This window comes from Polypterus senegalus, chromosome 17, assembly GCF_016835505.1.
Source record: "Polypterus senegalus isolate Bchr_013 chromosome 17, ASM1683550v1, whole genome shotgun sequence".
Taxonomy (NCBI): domain Eukaryota; kingdom Metazoa; phylum Chordata; class Cladistia; order Polypteriformes; family Polypteridae; genus Polypterus; species Polypterus senegalus.
In genome coordinates this window covers 11,003,515-11,025,488 of record NC_053170.1, presented here as the reverse complement: position 1 = coordinate 11,025,488, position 21,974 = coordinate 11,003,515, and the positions used below count along the sequence as shown (strand labels likewise).

Below are 21,974 nucleotides of genomic sequence, written 5' to 3'. Positions count from 1 at the left end.
GATCACGGCTGCTTTTCAGTCTTCTCGGTCACTGGCACAGAGCTTGGCATGGCAGAGTGGATCTCAGCTTTCACGTCCTCAGAGGGAGTGCATGCAACTCACCAGCTCTGTAACAAGGTGGGCACCCGGTAAGGGACACAAAACTACCATACTAACCTCCTGGGTTGAAAATCCACGTTGTCCGTGTGAAGAGGTGCACGTTCTCCACTCTAATAGATGACGGTTCTTTAATGGGTTGTGTGGTTCCTTGCAGACCCCAACAAAGGACTATTTCATTCAGTGAAGGGTTCCCTGCATATTAAGTTGGTTCTTTGAGCTTTGAAAATGTTCCTAATATGCCAATAAAACCAAACTCTTTAACGTCTAGTAGGCAACCAAGAACAAGATCAAGATGTCCTGAACTTGGCCTGGGCGATTGAATGTAGCGAGAGTCCTGTTAAAATCAGGAACCCGTTAGGATTGTGGGCATTAATGGAGCCTGTCAATGGAACTAAATAAACGAAGGCTCCTTCTGGCACCTTCACGTGGATGGCTTCTTTATGGCATCATTCGGAAGAACCGCTCTGGCACCTTTCTTTGATTATGGTGAACTGCCTCCATCTTTGTGCAATGTGATTCTGTCTGTCGATCAGAGATTTACTTTGAGAGCCCATCATTTCATAAATTGTCATTAGACCTCAGAGATAATGAAGGGATTTACTTGAGTTCGCCGCACATGTCAGTGGCACAGCGGACTCAATTTACGACATTGGGACTTGAAATTCCGTCTTTCTGTACTAATCGCCATTGCAAGAGGCTTTGCAGGTACAATTTTTTTTTCTTCCCTGAGAAATGCGTTCCAGCAACATAAATGACTTGTTCGGGTTCAACCAGTCGAGTCTGTGGTAATAATGTCATCTGTGACCTTGTGGTTTGATGCCGCACCCGGGGTAGTGAACTAAACTGAAGCTCAGTGTGCGCAGGACGACTTAACGGAATTGGCTGGATTTCTGAACATGAGCTTTCATTTTGTAGTAAAGGACATCCTTCCATGATTCAGCACAGACCATCTTTCTCCATATTTGTTGTCTACAGCAACTCAGTTTTCATTACTCATATCAAGTCAATAAAGGAGAGCAGACTCTACTCTTCATTTCACTTGTTGACAGGATGGACAGCATGCCGATCGCGCTCTGTAAATGCTTTGTTTTTCGAAAACGACTTCAAGATTTTAAATACAATGTTTGTATGAAGTAAATAGCCCATCTCAGCGTCGGTTGCAATGTCCTGGACGGCATACTCACATCTCACATTTGGTGTCCCTGGGGGCAAGGAGGTGTGTGACCCATCCATCCATCCATTATCCAACCCGCTATATCCTAACTACAGGGTCACGGGTGTCTGCCAGAGCCAATCCCAGCCAACACAGGGCGCAAGGCAGGAAACAAACCCCGGGCAGGGCGCCAGCCCACCGCAGAGGTGTGTGACCATTCACTTCAAATTTCCCTTGCTCGACTTCTGTTAAACGTTTTAGGGGCGGGGTTTGTGATGTTCTTGGAGGCGGGGTTTGTGATTTAGTCAGGGGTGGGAATTGTGATTTCATCCGGGGCGTGGCTTGTGATAAAGCGTCTTCGGATGCAAGATCACGGCAGCTGCTCAAACTGGATACAAAATTTTTGTTCAAGTTTTCCCATCGAACTCCCACACTTATATGGAATTCCTCAAAAATAAGAGCTCACTGCATGCCTGGCATACTATGGATTCATTTTCAACACATTATGTAAAATGCCTTGAAATGACACGATGAATTACACCTAATAACACGCTGTCAGTCAGTCAGTCATTTTCCAACCTGCTTAGGGGTTTGCAGGAGCCTCTCCTAGCTTGCAAAGGGCACAAGGCAGGAATAAACTTTGGTCAGGGCACCAGTAACAAGTAGTGGTCAATTTTATATCCGCTTTTCTTTGTCCCCAGATATCTTTTAATAGGTTCTTATACAGTGCCGGTCAAAGTACATTTGGAAACGTAGTTGAAGTGGACAGACATTGCTCCTTGTTGTCCGTAACGTTTATTCGGCAGGGGCGGACTGGCCATTAGGGCATTTGGGCAATGCCCGGGGGGCCGCGGACTCTAGTCTGATCATGGGCCGGCCTTTTCATGAAATAAATTGTATGTGCTGGTTACTGTTTGATATTAAAATTAATTTTCTAAGCTACTAAACATTATCTGTCCGGTACTGCGATTTCTATAGTCCAATATAATATACCGTATTACGTCATCAAGTTCTTTTAGTTGTCAGTAGACGACGTTGCAGCGAGCAATTTGGTCAAAACTGCCTTTAGTCGAGTTCTGTTTCGATACCGCTACATTTCACTTAGCATATTATTCCAATTTATTTTATTTCATATCTAGTATTTAAATTCTTCGGTATAATAATTAGTTTAGATTATGCATTATGCATTTTATTGTTCTCTGGTTGTCGGCGTGAGTGATAATTTAGTGGTTTTCAGCTGCGATTATTAGTATGATGAAATAAAGTTATAAAGCACAGGATAGGAATTTTTCATATTAGGACGAAACATTTATAGTTTATTGTTAAGATAATGGAACACTTCAAGCATGTGAGGTTTTCATTATAACCTTATTCCATTGTAAATGAGCAGCTATACGCCTACTAGGGTACTGGCACTTGGTCATGACATTGACGTTTGGCATGTGCTCTAATAACGTGTAAGACATGTTACTAAATGTGTATTTTTCGTTCAATTTTAATTCTAAGTATTTCGTCAAATTTTAATTCGTGTATAAACAACACTGTACGGATTAAGTTTGGCGACAGTTTAGATAGAGTTCATATCATAGGCTCATAGCAAGTAGCGAGCCGTGTACTCATCACAAACTTTAAGAACATTACAAAGAATAATGGGCCGAGTGGGTCGACCTCGCCACTTCACTCTTTGAAGGATGCCCGGGCCGGTTTTGAGACCCAGTCCCCTCCTGGTAGTCACTATTATTAAACTCTGACGACCTCGGTGTCCGAAGCGTGCGTCCCTTCAGTAGCACAAACGGCGCCCCCTTTGGGTATAATGCCAAGGACTTTAAGCTGCGCGCGCTCCCATAAGCAGCGCCTAGCGGGTAAAAGGTGCCCACTAAGTATCCCCCCTCAATGACCAGAGCCCGCCCCCCTCAACTTTCATAAATGGAGTCCCTCAAATCCCTCAGTCCCTCTGTCGCCTACCAGTCTGACCGACTCCGTTCCAATACATTTTAAGATATCAGCACATTTTGAGATACAGATATCAGAATAACCGCGTGTGTATGGTGAGACATTTCAAGTTTACTTTGCATGTATTGTAAGATATCCGACATTCATTTCAAGGTAACTCTAAACGACTTCTTGTAAAATTTCCTTTTCTTTCAATCGGACTTCCTGTCTATTTTAAGAGATCATGAAAAGAATCTGAGATATCGCAAAATGAGAAAGAAGTTATTTTGAGGTATCTTCACAAGCATTTCAGAGATCTGAAAACGCACAGGAAGCTTTTATAAGATGTCTGGAAAGGAATTTGAGATATGAATAGATCTAAAAACTGCGGTGGGTTGGCACCCTGCCCAGGATTGGTTCCTGCCTTGTGCCCTGTGTTGGCTGGGATTGGCTCCAGCAGACCCCCGTGACTATATTCGGATTCAGCGGGTTAGAAAATTGATGGATAGATCTAAAAAAAAAAAAACATTTAAGACATATTGAGGTTCACTGTTGTCTGTACGAGAGGGGACATGGTGTGTTTCTCTTCTAGGAATTAATCTGGTGCACACCAACTATTTAAGATATCTCAAATACAGTTCAGGAGTGATTTGTGACAGACGGGTACCAGTAAGAGTGAAAGGGATGGGAGTGAGCCCAGCTGTGTTATATGGGTTAGAGACGGGGGCACTGACTAAAAAACAGGAGACAGAGCTGGAGGTGGCAGAGTTAAAGATGTTAAGATTGGCATTGGGTGTGACGAGTATGGACAGGATTAGAAATGAGGACATTAGAGGGTCAGCTCAGGTGGGACGGTTGGGAGACAAAGTCAGAGAATCAGTGTTGGTTTGGACAAGTGCAGAGGAGAGATGCTGGGTATACTGGGAGAAGGGTACTAAGGATTGAGCTGCCAGGCAAGAGAAACAGAGGAAGACCCTAAGAGAAGGTTTATGGATGTGGTGAGAGAGAACAGGTGATCGGGGTGACAGAGCAAGATGACGGGGACAGGAAGAGATGATAAGAAATTGATCCGCTGTGGCGACCCCTAACAGGAGCATCCGAAAGAAGAAGAAATACAGTTCACAATTTCTTAAAATTAACAGGAAGCCCCACTTAAACAAAAGATTGCGAGATTTCTCTAATGCTTTTCGGATACCTTAAAGTGAAGGGCAATTGGAAATATCTGCGAATGTATTTGAGTTGTCTTGAAATGCAAACACGGCGTAGCCAGGAATAGATTTTTGGGTGGGCCTGTGTAAAAATGGGTGCTCTAGTTTTTAGTAGAATACCGTAAAAGCGAGCTTTTCCAAAAAGAAAATCCATCTATTCATACTGTGGTTTAATCCCAAAAGTGAATTATTAGGACCATGCAAAAGCTCAGCAAAATGATCAAGGCAAGCAAATGTCATTGTGCCACTGCGGACACACATCAGTCCCTACCCGTCCTGTAAAGTTTTATGCCAGACTTTAGCTTGAACAAACTGGTCGATGATTTCGTCACGATCTCGATTTTCAGGAAGATAGTGTTCAAATGATAAGATAGAGGAGTTGCTGAGGCACGGACTGATGACACTGATGATCTCAAACGCGTCTTGATCCGATTTACAGATGGAAAACAAAACTCTCTCAACGCTGCAAGTTGTACTTGAAAGTGTGACCATGCAGTACTCACTCGCAACAGTTGGGGAAAATGTCCACAGGGCAGTTGTCAACCACCTCCAAAAGAGATGACAGTTTTTGCTGTTTTGTTTCCATTTTTCTGTTAATTTGTTGCATCTTGGATTTTTATTTCAAATAGCTCAATGAGTTTTTTTTTTTTTAAAAACATTGATATTTCCGTTTATTTTGTCAGAAATAATCCCATAAAAATCAAAATAATATCATAATATTCAAAATAAAAAACTGTCTCTTAGTGTTTGCCGAAAATACTCAATGAAGCAACTTAAGGTTCTGTTGACGATCTAACAACCAATCAGGTTACACATACACTGTAACACCGCCCCACTGATTTATTTATTGAAAATTCAGTTAACCAATGGGATTTGAGATACCACTTCGAAACCAAAGGGAAGATAAAATAACAAATACCCAATCAATTAGAAAATTTAACGGAAAACGTTACATGCAATGAACTGATTGGCTGGGCCTGTGGCCAATCAGGGTGTCCCTACGTCACTGATCTGGAAACGAGTTTCAGATATCTTAAAAAGTGAACAGCATTTTAAGATACTACTGTATCTTAAATTCATTCTGAGATATTTTCAGTTGACCTTGCATGCGCTTTAAGATATCTGAAATTAATTTTCAGATCTCTTTAAATATAACTCGGCTCGCCATAACAGGCAGATATTTGAAAATGTATTTAAGATATCGAATAATGTCGCATTTTAAGACGTCTTGAAATGGGTTTCCAGCGATCTGAAGAGCAGATATCTCGAGATCGCCTCCTGTTCTCTTCATGGAATCTCATTTTTAAAGGATCGTTTTGCGCTAGCTTGACGTCACGGATAAAAAAAAAGAAGAGATTTCGGGATATCTCAGAAATGAAAATGAGATATTTTAAAATGATCGTGATTTTCGGGATATTTCAAAAGGTATTTGAGATATTTTGTAATAAACCCGATGTTTTCTCAAGATATCGTAAAATGAAAAGTGATTTGTTACCAGATTTCTAATTTCATTTCCCATTTCGCACAATGTCCGCATATTAAGATATCGTATTCCAAACCCCTCAGAATGCGGGTGAGTTTATTTCAAGGTATTTTGAATTGCATTTGAGATATCCAGAAATGCATTTTCAGAGCATATTGTTGCATTTTATGCGATGACGTCACAAATCTTGAAATAAATAGATTTTCAGAAATCTCTAATTATGTCTTAAAATGCAGTCAGAGATCTTCCTGAGTGTTAATTCGGCGTGTCACACGGGGATCCATTTGGAGGCTGCGATCACTTTCATTCTCAAGTGTTTTACAGGGAGTGAGTTTTTACAAAGACTCTTCAGGGTTTTTTTTTTGGGTGGGTTGGCGGTGTTACATCCATGTTTTATGTTTTTGCTCGCCGACTATCCGGGTTCCACCCAAAACACGTGCCGAGATTGATTATCAATCACCAAATTGTCTACGCCATGCGTGCGCTCGCCCCTCGGCATACTTTTCATCCACAGCCGTTTCCCCCAGGATAGCCACCGGCTGACAAAATGATGGATGAATTGAAATAAAGTTCTGCATATAGAGGTCGCCATATGAAGGATTCAGAAAGGTAAATAAAGTGCCGCAGACAGCTGTTGCCTGATCTGCCCACCCCAAGCGGGCCAGGTGTCAGCAGACGACCCCTCAGCACATCGTGTGCTGCCCACCCACAGAATCCGTCAAGTCGGGTTAGGTCTGTCGTGGTCAATCATTAGCAGCTGCTGCCGGACAGATCCTGGGGGGCTCGTGCTGGTAATTATCCCGGTGTGTGGTGATGATGTCTACTTGAACACGGTACCCCACCCCATACCCCCACCCCCTCCATTTTCCAGCATGCTTCTTTCAGCTGGAAGCTCACTTTCAATTTTCCTTCCCCCTCCTCAATCCTCTCCGCATTCGGGAGCAGCTGGGGGACTCGAAATAGAACATCATTTAGCAGCTGAAGAGGGCCGCCGCGGGAGCCCTCTTCTGTATTCGCGAATATATTTGCTTCCTGAGGGGATACCTCGGAGGGTCACTAACCCCTATGCAATTTTAATTCCAACTGAATGGCTGTACTCGGCCAAACTGTCTCCTTCCCTCTCTCTCCCTCTCTCTTTTTTTTCTGCCTACTTCATCAGTTTGGTTTTTGAATTTTTCATCTTCCCAGCGGGATGGACGCTGCACGCCCGCCCTGCTCAGCTCAGAAAAGTGAAGGGAACAAACCTCCTCCCGCACAATCCGCTCACAGCCGCAGAAATACAAACTGCCAGCTGCCACCGATGCACAAAACAGAGTCCGGTACATGCCAGGATGATGTAAGCGTGCCAGGCTCACCCCAGTGCAGTGGCATTTGTGACAGCAAAGAGCAATTATGGCAGGCCGAGGTCGATTAGCTTGTCAAAACCTAATGGCCGCTAGTTTGATACAAATCTGCCGATTGTACTTACAAAGAGGGACAGAAATGACCAACGCCCCTTTCAGAAGGGATTTTGCCAGAGAGATGTTACTTTCTCTCATAGCATCTTAAAATCTTAGGGTGGCATCATCACATCCATTACATGAAAAAAAAAAACATGCATACAGAGTACCTAGTATGGTATCTTTCCATCAAATGATTAAGCAGCCTTTCCAGCAGCTCCGTGTACGGCTTTAAACCTTTTTCTCTATTTTACTGACTCGTTCCCTGGACACTTTTTTACTACATTTTACCACTTGGACATGAATCAGTATGCTGCTGCTGGAGTATGTGAATTTCCCCTTGGATTAATAACGTATCTATCTATCTAAGTTGCTAACCTGCAATCAACAGCACCTCCTGAAATAAACACCACTGTGTTTGCAGTGTAACACATTAACCACTGGTGGCGCACTACTTCACTATCGACCTTAATGAAAGGACAAGCGTCTGTGTGACTGTATATCTGTGTGTCCATTCCAACAGATGGTGCACCACAAACATTTGTAGTCATAAAATGCATCACACTGCTTTTATGAATCCCATCCCAAATAGCATATAACAGAGATACATGCATTGCCTTTGTCATTTGAACAGGTGGAGAAATGCATTTTATTACAGCAAAGGTTTGTGAAGTGTCATCTGTTGAAATGACAAATGCAATGGATTGATTTACTACATGCATTACAAAATACGTACTGTACATTCCTAAAGGTGGTGCACAGCAAACATTAAGGCTAAGGACTATATTTGATTATTTAGATTTCAACCCGTCTTAGATGGCTATTAGAGCTAGTCCACCATAATAAAAGGATTGACTGTCTGTGTGTCTGCCCTGTTGCTATGTCTCTGTCATTCCAACAGATGGCGCATCACAAACATTAACACTACATATAACAAATTCCATATCAAATGGCATATAATAGACACAGGCATTGCATTTATCATTCCAACAGATGGCGTACGATGCAATGCATTTTATTACAACAAATGTTTATGATGTTTATCTAATAAAAGGATTAAGTGTCCGTGTGTCTTCCCTGTTGCTATGTCTCTGTCATTCCAACAGATGGCACATCACAAATATTTATAGTAATGAAAAACACTGTATTTGTCATTCCAACAAATGCTGCATCAGAAACACTGGTTTTACAAATCCCATTCCAAATGGCATATAACAGAGACAAATGAATTTCATTTGATTTGTAATTCCAACAAATGGTGCATGGACCGTCTATGTAAAGCACTGGGAGTGTCTAGAAAAGCGCAATATAAATGGAACTCTTTATCTAACTTAGCTCCCACATCACAATAAAGATGGCCACCAGCTATGCCAGCTTAATTCCAGGATAACATACAATACAGCAGGTGCCCACTCTACTTAGGTTTACTATGCCTTGCCAGTTTGCACTCATTAAGACAACACACAGGTGAAGGTGGAATACTGTAGTGCCCGTCTATCCCACAAGCAAAAGAAAACTTACAAAATGGAGCCATTTTTTTCTCAAAGGAACAAGACGTCACGTGTGGCCACGGTGACATTAGCCTGTCATTGTATTTTTCCTTAGGTGTCATTAACTCCAGTCACCAACAGTCCACTATACCACACGGGTTTGGATGCTATATAGCCCTGACAGGTCTTCCCTCCTTTACCAGACCCTCAGGGGACACTTTATAATTCATTTATCTCCACATACATGACAGAACATCTCTGTTTACCGGCATGTGAAAAAGTAAAGTACGCCTCATGGAAACTGTTGACCTTTTCAACAAGAGAAGGTAAATATTCAATCTTCATACAAACAGTGCCAAGAGATAAAAGTGAGACACTTGAACAAATGACACATCAAACTGACACGGCAAATTCATTTTCATAATCTAAATGAGTAAAAAAATTGTCCCCAAGAAAAAGTTAGTCTTCCCCTCCATTAATCACCACTTCAGCTCCATCAGATTAGAATGAGGTGTCAACGATTAGCAGGGAGTCTGCAGGTGGACCTGGCTGTCACATTTAAACCACAGATACTGAGGGTCTGTCTGCTGTTCTCTTTGCTACTGACGTGTTTGGTGTCTTCATGCCAAGATCTAAAGACCTCTCCAAGACCCCCAGGGAGAAGGCTGTGGATGCCTAGGAGGGACGTCTGGCAAGGGATTTAAAAAGATGGCCAAATTATTTCACATCAGTCACTCCACTGTAAGGAGAATCATCTACAAGTGGCGTAGATTTCAAACAACTGCTAAGTTGTCCAGGGCTCACCGGCCCAGCAAGTTCAGCCTAAGAGCTGACTGTTTGATACTAAAAGACGTCTCCAAGAATTCCAAAGCTTCATCCCGGGATATGCAGGTAGCTCTTGGTGTTAAAGAGCAGGCGTCTACAATTGGGAAGGGACTACACAAATATGACCAGCATGCCAAGAAGACAAGTCATAAAGAACATCAGAACTACAGCTTGCAATCGAACATCAAGGCAAAGACCAGGCCCTTAATGTCCATTCGGTTGGACCCTCTCACCCCATCGTCCATGTTTGCCTTTCTCAGATTCATTACTTCTAATCACTTCTTTGACTTCTTCTTTGTCTTTCAGCTGCTCCAGTTAGGGGTCGCCACAGCGCAGCATCTTCTTCCATATCTTTCTATCCTCATCATCTTGCTCTGTCACCCTCATCACCTACATATCCTCTCTCACTACATCCATAAACCTTCTCTTAGGCCTTCCTCTTTTCCTCTTCCCTGGCAGCTCTATCCTTAACATCCTTCTCCCAATATACCCTTCATCTCTCCTCTGCACATGTCCAAACCAGCACAATCTCACCTCTCTGACTTTGTCTTCCACCTGACCTGATCCCTATAATGTCCTCATTTCTAATCCTGTCCATCCTCGTCACCCCCAATGCAAATCTTAACATCTTTAACTCTGCCACCTCCAGCTTTCTGGTCAGTGCCACCGTCTCCAGCCCATATAACATAGCTGGTCTCACTACCGTCCTGTAGACCTTCCCTTTCGCTGTTGCTGATACCCGTCTGTCACAAATCACTCCTGACACTCTTCTCCACCCTTCCTGCACACTCTTCTTCACCTCTCTTCCTCAATCTCCGTTACTCTGTATCACTTCTTTGATAAAAATGTAAAAATGATGCCAGCAGGCATCCACGTGGAGCCTGCAGTCTATAGTGCCAGGAATCACTGGTACCCCTGCCAAGCACCATCCACATTTCATCAGGATTTCCAAATGTCATATTCGGTGTGGGGAGGGGCTTTGTTCTCAAGCTTGCAGACCACCCTTGAATAATAATGTCCAAGTTCTCAAACAAAAGAAGGTACAAGTGGGCACCCCACCCGTCATCCACTAATAGAAAGCCCCATCAATGACGCATGCCCCAGGCCTCCACCCCACTGAATCGGAGACCACAACTGGACCAAACAAAACCCACCTGCATATTTTCGCGGAGGTCAGCAGCTTCCCGCAGAGGTGAGGTGGCCCCTCTGAAGACCTCATCAATCGCCTTGATGCCCGTAGCCTTCATTGACGTGTACTCCTTCCTCCTCGTCTTCCTCACCGAGATGCCTCGCTTTTGAACTTTGCCCCCGCCGCGCCGGTTGGTGATGGCGATGTGCACAAACAGAGTGGCGTTGGGCAGGAACTCCCCGCTCAGTGACTGGAGGGGCACATGTCGGTAACCAGGCTGCAGACATTCAAACGGGATGGTGTACTGTGCGATGAACTCATCACCGATGTAGTCATCATCCAGTACTACAAAGCGCAAGACTGCGAGCTCGGGAAGGTTGATCTGAAACTCAAAGGTCTCATCAAAGGACGGGTTGTCTCCGATCTGGGAGGAGGTTTTTGTCCTCTGCTCAGCGCAGTCGGCAGGAATGCCGTGGATCTCCACATAGACATAAGGCTCCACAACGTCACCCTTGGCACCAGACCCTTTGGGTTTGGGCAAATTTTGGCCGCTGATAATCTTGATCTGGAGCAGCTGAGCAGAGACTCCCGGCAAGGAATCCTTGGCATTGGCGCTGAAGTAGGAAACATGCTCTCGCATGATGGCCGGGCGCAGCACATAGCCACAGTTCCCATTTTGCCGGAACCAACCGATATTGAGGTCCATCATCAAGCCGGGCGTCTGGTAGTTCATAGCTACCATTTGACACCCACACTTCCAAAAGTCCTGGGGGTTCATATTGCTGGCATCGATTCTCAGGGAGCTGGGGAAGACCCTGGACAGGAACCTCTTATTGTAGCTGACAAAGTCCTCTGGGCTCTCGTTGGCAAGTTGGTTTGCCTGCACTTCATTAAAAGAGCAGATCTCCCAGAATTTTTGGTTACGCTTTGAGGTCTCAAAGTCCTTGAACTGGACAGTCTTGCATAACGACACCAGGTCAGAAAGTTCCTTACAGAGCCGGAGCCTCTTCAAGCTGATGCCATTCACCTGGTCACTGTCCTGCTCTCCCAGGCGCCTGGCAATCTCCACGCCCTCCTCTTCATCGGTGACATCTCCTTCCGAATCGGGGTAACTCGATGGCAGTTTCTTTCCCCGGAGTAAGATCTTTCCCTTGAGATACTCTGGAGAAGGCAGAAAATTCTCCTCAGGATCTGGGGGGACCACATATAGCTTATCTCCAAGGATTTTCTTAAGATGCTGAGCCATGATTTTCTGTTGTTGGACCGAGCAGTGGGTCACCAAGCAGAGGATCAAAGGGAACTCGGAGGCCTCGAAGGCGTATTGGTTGATGACATCTATCACCTTGCAGAAGGCGACCTGTGACAAAACCGAACGGCCAACATAAATCAAGGGCTCGTTGTCTGGTCCATCCCACACCACCAACTCCAAACTGCGGCAGCCCATCTTTAGAGCCCGGATGTAGCCACCGATGTCTGAGGAGCCCCAAAAATGGTCTTCCAAAAGGCAAGCGTTGTGGGAAGAATTGATGTAATAATGAGATAGGGGTTGGGTCATGTCCTGGCAGATGAACTTATGAGCTGGATCAAAGATGTGGCACTCCGGAGAGAGCAGGTAGTGGTTGAAGCCATCAATGGAGAGATAAGCCCGGGCCTTGCCTTCCTGGGAAGGCTCGTACCTTCTAATGATCTGTAGACACATGTCCTCTGTCACCCCTTCCATTCCCTGTTCCACCTCTAAGAACATCATGAGATCTTTGCAGTCCAGGTACTCCTTATTACTTGAAAACTGGACCAGGAGGAAGAATATTTCTGGCCGAGTACAGAGCTCACAGTAGATTTCAGTGAAGACTTCGATGGTGATGCCTTCCGAGTAGAGCTCCTTTGGTTTCTGGATTTCCTTAAACTTCAGCTCGATCCTTGAAGCCTTCATTCCAGGGTTGAGACTCTTGATGATGTGAACGGCCCGACTCAGTGGGATCTGACCTTCCTTATCCATGTCAGCGAGTTCAAAGACTGAGGAAATCCAGGAGGTCCTCAGGCTAGTCTGATTGGCTTCGATGACGTCCACGGGGTGCCTTCCATAGGAGACGAGGTACCGCAGACCCATGACCCACGTGTTCACCACATCAGTCGAGCTTGCCACAAGGTCCAAGGATTCGTAGTTCTCCCCATAGATAATGGAGAAGGCGCACTCCTCCGGAAACTGGTCCGAAAGCCCATTGCTGCGGAGAACCGGGGTCTTCTTGCCCAGCCGCACCTCTTTAATTGCTTTGATCTCCAGCTTTGCTTTCTCCGAATCTTTTTTGGAGGGCTCCCACCGGAGGCAGCGCATGTCCGAGTCGAGGATGAAGAAGCGGTTGTACATCCTGGAGTTGGAGCGCACTTTCTTCATCTCGCAGCCCTCCATCATGAAGGACAGGCAGGCGGCAGTGCTGTTCATCTTGCGATCGTTGGGCATCGTGCTGAAGGAGACAGTCTTCTTCCGCGCCTGCTTCTGCCGTGAGCCGTCCTGCAATCAGAAAAGAGATTGGGGTTAAGGTGGCACATCGGACCATGCTGTACTGCAATCCCCTGACTGAAACTCATGAGGTCACCCACGCCGGTCCAGCCGTGTATCGCCCCTAATATCGATGAACGATCTCGAGTTTAACATGTTCAGTTAAAGAGAGCTAACAAGCCAGACACACAGTTCACACATCAATGTGGTGGACTTCATACCAGAGAGCCGTCACTACACCATAGCCAACTTATTGAAACAAGTGCTCAATGCAACCCACAAAGTGATGGGGAGCTGACCTGAGTGAACAATAGTACCACCACGAGAGGCACCAGTTATAAACATCGACAAGTCTAAAGCTGACCGGGAGAGTTTCTGTAGGGACTGACCTCTGTAAAGACGGGCATCGAGCAATGAGGATGGTGCACATGCCACAGTGACGAGAGGTCAATAAGGAATCCTCAGATTCCTTGAACTTCAGTTCCATTCTCGAAGCACCCATCCTAGGGTTCAGGCTTTTTGGTAATGAGCAGAACCTCACATAAAGATCCACATTTCTAATTCTTTACTATTCTACAATGTATTTTGCAGCTGTTAGGCTTCTGGGGTCGGTAGGTAATCCGTATTTTATGCCATCGATTTCACGTTGAACTTCTGTACTTGTCTTGGACAATGAACTACAGTATTTCTCCATTTCTGTCTTTGACACCCAAAGCAAAATCATGATTGCAGTACATTTGAGGTCATGTGAATGTCCGAACAAGTTCCCCAGGTGGCTGAGGACTGTCAGAAGGTGCAGAGCTACCTAGAAAAGCCAGCCATTAAAAACAGCTCCTAACAAGGGGAGCAGATACAGCACTTTAAGATGCGATCCTCACTACAAAAGTCCAATTGCGTGGGTACATGACTGCTGAGGAGCCTTGGGGTTTGGACCCTGGCCTTGGGTTAGCTCTTGGAGGTGGGAAAAGTGTGGCAGATGGGCTGCCTCCGAGCCTGGGTGGGTGAAGCGAGTCGGGGCTGGCGGTGTGCATAGGTGGGCACTGGGATGAAGCAGCTGGCAGCACGTGGAACCAGAGAAAAAACCAACAGTCCTTCTGAGGGACAGCTACCACCAAACTATGAATGTCCAGCGCGCCAAATGAGGCGATGTTAAAGCAGGCAGGCTGCATCCACTCAAATAAGATCGCACATAAAGATTAACGCACCAGTTTTGGATGAGCACACAAATGAGAATCGCAAACGCTGTCAGGCGGTCACGGATACGTACTGCTGTGTAGTCGCCAGCCTATCAACCTGAAGATAGGCGGGGCTAGATTAGTGATTGACAGCTGAATGTCAAAGAGGCGCACTGAGCTCTGCACTCTACAAACCCCTGGAATATCTGCGTTAGACTTTATAAGCCCGGGGATGTTCAAGAAGGCAGGTATTGGAGAAAACAAGTGCGGATCACGGAGAGAGTAATGGCAGATCGGGAACACCGAAAGAGTGAACGTGACTTCAGTAACCGCGCTGGAATAGCCGTGGCTTGTTTTAGTAAATGTTACTTTACGAGGCGTTTACCGTATGTGACATAACAGCGAACATGGCTGCTGTGGATCATTCATCGCTAAATGAAAATGCCAGTTGTCGGATTTAACTTTCATTGGTTGTGTCTGTGACACTGTTTCCATCTTGGTGTCCCTTACAGTATTATTCTGGTTGCGAAATGGCAATAATTCCGTGCAGTTTAGCACAATATCCTTCCTTGCTGCGTTTTCCTTCTTATTCATTAATTATTATTATTATTATTATTATCATCATCAGTCATCTTCATCATCATCTCAGTGAAAAACTACAAAACGTCGTCATGGAGTATCAATTTCCAGCAAGGGGTGCCATAAAATCGTGACGTCATTCGGTCTCAAACGCAAACTTCTGCTCCTCGGTAGGATTTGGTGTAAACCGCTTCTCACGTCCTACTCCGGCGTGGGACAAATTCTCGTCCTAGTCAGACTTATAATGCAGCCCCCAGGAGCTATAGCGAGACGCTTGATAAATGAAGGTCTGTTTTTGAAATTATAAAGCACAGGTAGGAGTAAACAGGTGACTGCCTCACCCACTATACACACACTCACATGAAGCAATAATGTTAAAATAAAACTCCTCACGAATGATCCTGAGTGGTCCAGTCAGAGCCTGGATTAGAAAATCAAACATTCCTGGAGACATAGATGTCCACTGAGGGTCTCAGTCCAACCTGACGGATTGAGAGGATCTGCAGAGAAGAAGGGCAGAAAGTCCCCAGAATGCAGGTGTGTGAAGTTTATGGCGTCAGACCTAAGAAGACTCCCGACTGGAATGGCTGCCAAAGGGACTACTGAATTAAAAAAGATTAAGTAACTGTATCAATATTGAAGCTTTATTTATTATTATTTTTTATAAATTTCTAAAATCCTGTTTCCGCTTTGTCATTCTAGGGGTGTTGAGTGTTGCTTGATGACGGAATAAATTAATTTAAATGATTTTAGGTTGCAACAGGCCAAAATGTATAACAGTTGAAGGGGCCTGAAAACTTTCTAAAGGCACTGTATACCAATTGTACTTGCCTGAATGAACACTTTGCGTTTCCTTGAAAGACGCTATATAAAAAAATGTATTTATCCATCTTTTGATCCATATACAGTTTGATTAACCTTCTTAACCTTCATACATCATCTGTATAACTACATAAAGGACAGCCTGGGAAAGCGCTAACCCTGAAAGGCGCTATATGTAGTCAAGATTCCTATGTTTTGATTTCTGAAGGCGCTGTAAATATAAACATTTAAAACCCCAAACGTTTTGAGGTTCACGCATGGAGACAAGCATATAAGAAGCCTGCCGCATCGACCCCTAAACCGCTAAGCCACATCGTCTGGCACGTGGGCAAACAGAGCCTCGGTAATTAGAAAGAACTAACGCAATGTGCTCATCCCAATTTGGAAAACAAAGCTGTGGATTGTCGTGTGTGGAACATCTCCAGATTTTACTGGCAATCAGCTTGATAAATCAAGAAAGACATGCGGGGGAGAAGCAAAATGAAAAACAAGCTCTTCTAATCCTCCTGCTGAAGAAAAGATCCTGACGTAGACGGGCATATTGGCTGCTTCTTCCGAAAATTAAGCAAAGCAGTCGACGCTTGGATCGGGCATTTAGTTCGGTCACAGTCCAGAACCTCTCTTTTAAATTCCAAAAGCGCAAGCTGACTACTTGGCACACTGTATAGTACAAAAAGTTCTGCCCAGGCCGACGTTCAGCCAACATTTGGGTTTTGTGGGGCGAGCTGTGCCAGCGCCAAACTTCAAGCGAGGCGGCGCTGCGTGTCTGGATGGCCGCTTGAGTTCTTATTTTGTTTTTTAGTTTTCTGGAGCGGACCGAGTCACGTGACGGACGTGACTCATACCAGAGCTTTCAGCAGCCACGGAAAAAAAATAAAAATAAAAAAGGAAAATTCAGAGGTCGGCGGGGCGGCGAAACAAAGAAGCCGCGAGTGAACTGCGGCCGGCGCTCCTTTGTAGCACAAAACGAGAGTCGCAACGCGAATTGTCGGGGCATCCGGGGCGGCTCACGACTGATCATTTAGGGGGAATTCGGCAGGGCGGTGCGCAACTGAACATGCGAAAGAAAATACTTCAGTTTCTTTATTTTTAAATGTAGTTTTAATCAACATAATACGAGTGGTCAATGTGGAATATTTCAGAGATCATCGTCCAGGATTTCACAAATGATCCTTTCAGGGTAGTATTCACTCTAGGGGCCTGAGACCCTTCCTCTCCAAGTCCATCCAGTTTCGCATTTAGTGATGTTCCTAGTAGTAATCACTCTGATCTCATTAAAAGGCGCAATATAAAATAACAGCTATACTGTAAAAGGGACCTATCAAAATCGAATTGGCTATACGGTGCTTACAATAAAAGTGAGACTATAAAAAACAGATCGTGTTTGTGCTCACTACAAAAAGCCACTACTGTATATAAAAAGGCTGTCTGTGCAGTGGTCACAATAAAAGGATTACATAAAAAATGTATTATAAACTGTGCAGTGCTCACAATAACAACCGCTGTAGAAAATGACAGGCTGCAGAGTGTCAAAAAAAACACCTCATTAGCAAACTCAACTATTTATGCAATTATTACAACAAAATACGCTATGTAAAACGACTGGCTGTAGATTGTTCCAGAAAACACTGTCTACGAAAGTCAACTGTTTATACAGCGCCTACAAAAAAAAGGCGCTATATAACATGAGTGGATGTACAGTGTCCCTAAAACACACAGCATGAAAGGGTCACTTGTTTATTTAAAATTATTGTATTGCATATATTCGCTTCCCGGGTCCTCCCTGCGTGAAGTTTGCATGTTCTCCCCGTGTCTGCATGGGTTTCCTCCCACAGTCCAAAGGCATGCAGGTTAGGTGTATTGGCGATCCTAAATTGTCCCTAGCGTGTGCTTGGTGTGTGTGTGTGTGCGCGCGCACGCGCGCGCCCTGCGGTGGGCTGGCGCCCTGCCCGGGGTTTGTTTCCTGCCATGCGCCCTATGTTGGCTCGGATTGGCTCCAGAAGACCCTCGTGACCCTGTAGTTAGGATATAGCGGGTTGGATAATGGATGAATATTGCATATACAGTACTACAGCAAAAGACGCTATATAAATAGAATCGATTGTTATACAGTATTTACAACAAAAGGCACAATATAAAACTACCGGCTGAAGAGTGTTCCCAAAACGCACTGCCTACCAGGTTTTGTCTAAAAAATTGAAAAAGCAACTTACAGTACTCTCAAAAAACACTATTTACAAATCGATCTGGTTACAGAGTGCTCACAGTAAAAGACGCTAAATAAAAAGGCCGGTTGGCTATACATTGCTTACAATAAAATGTGTCATATAAAAAAACTTGCAGCCTCGCAACAAGGATATTATTCTTGCCCTGCGGCCAGTGCTTGCTGGGTTCGGCTCCAGCTTCTGCGCAGTCCTGCTTTGGATAAACGGGTTTGGAAAATGGAAGGATGGATAGATGGATTTCCGTGAGTGCTAACAAAAGACAAGATGCTGGATGCTGACAATCATAGGATTCACACTAAAGATATATGGTGTGAGTTTACTCATTGTAAAGTGTTGCTTACTATGAAATGAGCTTTAAAGGAAAATGTGATGTAAAATGTGATTTTTCTCATGAAAAGCGCTATATAAACTAAAGATCAATACATTTGTCTAACGAGTGCACAGTAAAGGCGCTCTGCGCACGTCCCGCTTGTCTGATGAATGCGCTGATTTTGGTCTTCTTGACGGCTGCTGCACGTGCCCGTCACTGGCACTCCGTCTCTCACGTGCCGGCGGTCGCCACTTCTGGTTTTTCCACTGGAGATGACTTCATGCATTTTTATGAGAACAGTTTATACAACGGAATGTTCTTTGCACTTCTGAAGAGGCTTGTTGTTCAAACTGCAAGCTGTAATCGGGCTGCCTCGTGTTTGCTCCCGTCCTCAGTTGTGTGGAAGGAGGCGAGGAGAGAAAGAAAAAGAAGAGCGTCGTGAAGCCGAGTAGTGAGCTACAGCGCACCTTGGAGATGATCTAACTCTGGCTGTTCACGGGAGTCCTGCGGTATTGAAACACCAATGTAGGCGATTCGGATATTAATCGTAAAGGATGAAAAACATACCACCAGAGTATTCACGAAATGACAAGTCTGAACTCATTTCTACGTGAAACTCAAATGGAAGACTCTACAAAATATAACGTTTTTAAAAGCACGTACTATGAAAGGTTCAATATAGATATTCTTTAAAAAAATATCTTTAGTGGTGTGCGCCATGTAACGGTGCACTGACAGTACTCCATACTGGTGCTTACTGGCTCACTTCAAGCCCTGTTTGCACCTATTCACTTCAACGCATATACGTAGCTAACAGATATAGACCTACATTTTAGTCAGTTGCAACGTGGGCTTCCTATCCACGTGAAATCCTTGAAGTGGGCTCATATGCACTCTGTAGCGACATTTCCAATTGGCTTAGGAGTACCGGCACTTCTGACGTGCTTTACAAGAAAACAGTGTATGCATATCAGCCCACTCGGACCCCATTGGGAACCACTATTTCCCTCACCCCCCACCCTGACATCAAAATACTCCAAGGGGGATTTCGACATAATTATTGTATTCGACTTCAAACGCTAATCTGCGTGTATAACTTGCGTATATACACAAACATATCGATTTGTGCTACGGCAGTTCAACTCGACAATGATCAACCAATCGATAGAATGGGTCTGACAGAGAGGGAAGACAATCTAAAGTAACAGCAATGCCGCATCATTACATTTTAGAGAAGACAAACTGAGGCCACCAGCAGCAGAGTTCCACCTGGCCCAAGTCACATAAGCCACTCGCATTTAATTGCCCAATAAAGGCGACGCGGGCCCTCCTGTGTCCCCGATAGCGAGCGCCGAGCTGGCTGTTCGAGTGTCTGGAGAGCTCGAGAGGCAGAGCCGTCTAATTGGGTTTCCTTCAGTTAAATCCAATTACCGAAATGAGCGGGAAAAGAGGCGCCTAGGTAGTCCGGCCCCGCCCCCTCGCTACCCCGTGCGGTTTCCTGCAGAGATGAAATTCAATTATGAGAAGCCACGAGCGGTTCTGAGGTGTCTTTAGTGACACGCAACGACAGTTATAAGGCAAGACTCAAAGCTGCGCGCTTGCGCTCGCGCACACAGCCACCAAGGTAAGAAATTAATCAGGTCAGCAGAGATACGGAGACACAACAAGACACCCAGCCATTTGTCATCAGAATAACAAAGATTAAAAGTTAAAAACGCACGTACAGTATACCCCAGTCCGGCTCTTCGACAGTTCCAGGTGTTCTATCGAACCACGCAACGTATCGAAACAGCAAAGCTGTTCTGCGCAGGCGCAGTATACATTTATTCTAAAACATCAGTCAATAAATACGTTATTTAAATAAATAAATGTAATTAAATTAATTAAAATTGACTTATCTACCATTACGATTTGTCGTTTAAGCCATTAGGAACAAACGGTTCCAATGCGTTTCCCATTTTAATCTCAGTGTTCTTGTCCAGGATTTTGATTGTAAGCCGAACATGATTGGTTTTGCAACCTCAGAAAAAAAATGTTGGCTGATGGTGAGTAATTCCATAAAAATCTTTTGTTCATTTCGACGTTTTGACTTTTAGACGTGCATATTTGCATGTCTATCATATTTGGACAAGGCAGGACACATCGTCAGAACACCGGCTCAAGCTTTTTTGGTGCCCTAGGCGAAAGTGAAAATGTCGCGCCCAAACCACAGAAGGCGAGAGCTGTTCGTGTTATTGCAGATCGCTGATCGATGGGGTCGGGTGGGGTAATCGACTTTGAGGTGTCGCGCGATGTCGTACGCGGATGTCATTATCTAAGATCGGGATGTCACCTTTGGTGATTTCGGCACGCAGTCATATGTGCGCTCACCCACAAGGGTAGATCAGCCGCGGATTGCCCAAAAACGGCTTAGCTTGCCTGTATTGTAGACCTGACCCTGACCACCCGTCAGACATCCTAAAACCTGCCCCGCTGTTAAATATCTATCCATTTAATAAAATCATTTTAAAAAATTGTCTATAGGTCCAGTCATCACAACTTAAATGGGGTGATAAATTTGTTTGTTTGATATGCAGATCTAGTTTTAATTCTAATTTAATTCCACTTACAAATGGTGAAAATAAACCGTCTGCCGATCTTCTCGTGATACTCGCGAGGAAACAAGGCAATGGCAAATAATAATAATTAATTACATTCATATAGTGCTTTTGTTGCAACTCAATGTGTTTTACATAGAGAGGGGGGGAGACACCTCAACCACCACTAATGTGCAGTACTCATTTGGAAGCAGAAATGGCAGCCATTAATGTGCCAGTCTGCTCACCTATACATTAGCTGTTAAGTGGTGAAGAAGTGAGAGATAGTCAGAGGGGATTAGGCGGCCAAAGATGGACAAGGCTGTGTGATACGCAAATTAGCCAGGATATACTGTTGGCCAAAGAAGAAGAAGTAGAAGAAGAGGGGGGAGATGCGTGAGGAGGAAGGTAAAGAGAGCGGAGCTGAGGGTAGGAACTTTGAATGTGGGCAGTACGACTGGTAAGGGGAGAGAGATAGCAGAGATGATGGAGAGAAGGACAGTTGATATATAGTGAGTGCAAGAGCCTAAATGGAAGGGGAGCAAGGCCAGGGGGATCGGAGGTGGATTCAGATTGTTTTATCTTGGTGTGGATGGGATGAGAAATGGGGTAGGAGTCATTCTGAAGGAGCAGTATGTCAAGAGTGTTATGGAGGTGAAAAGAGTGTCAGGCAGTGTAATGGTTATGAACCTGGAAATTGGAGGTGTGCTGATGAATGATGTCAGTGCATATGCACCACAAGTTGGGTGTGCAATGGGTGAGAAAGAAGATTTTTGGAGTGAGTTGGATGAAGTGATGAACAGTGTACCCAAGGGACAGAAAGTGGTGATTGGAGCGGATTTCATTGGGCATGTTGGTGAAGGGAACAGTGGAGATGAGGAGGTGATGGGTAGGTATGGTGTCAAGTAGAGGAATGAAGAATGTCAGAGGATAGTGGATTTTGCCAAAAGGATGGACATGGCTGTGGTGAATACGTATTTTAAGAAGAGGGAGGAACATAGGGTGACGTACAAGAGTGGAGGAAGATGCACA

At 44.6% G+C, this 21,974-nt stretch overlaps 1 protein-coding gene across 1 annotated transcript in view; it reads right to left on the bottom strand.

Moving 5' to 3' along the window:
• si:ch211-210g13.5 (inactive phospholipase C-like protein 2) overlaps nucleotides 1-21,974 on the bottom strand; it is a 146,875-nt gene that overhangs the window by 79,264 nt on the left and 45,637 nt on the right. Inside the window, exon 2 of the mRNA XM_039740650.1 lies at nucleotides 10,784-13,267. Within this exon, the coding sequence (XP_039596584.1) occupies nucleotides 10,784-13,267 (2,484 nt within the window). The remainder of the gene's footprint in view (nucleotides 1-10,783; nucleotides 13,268-21,974) is intronic.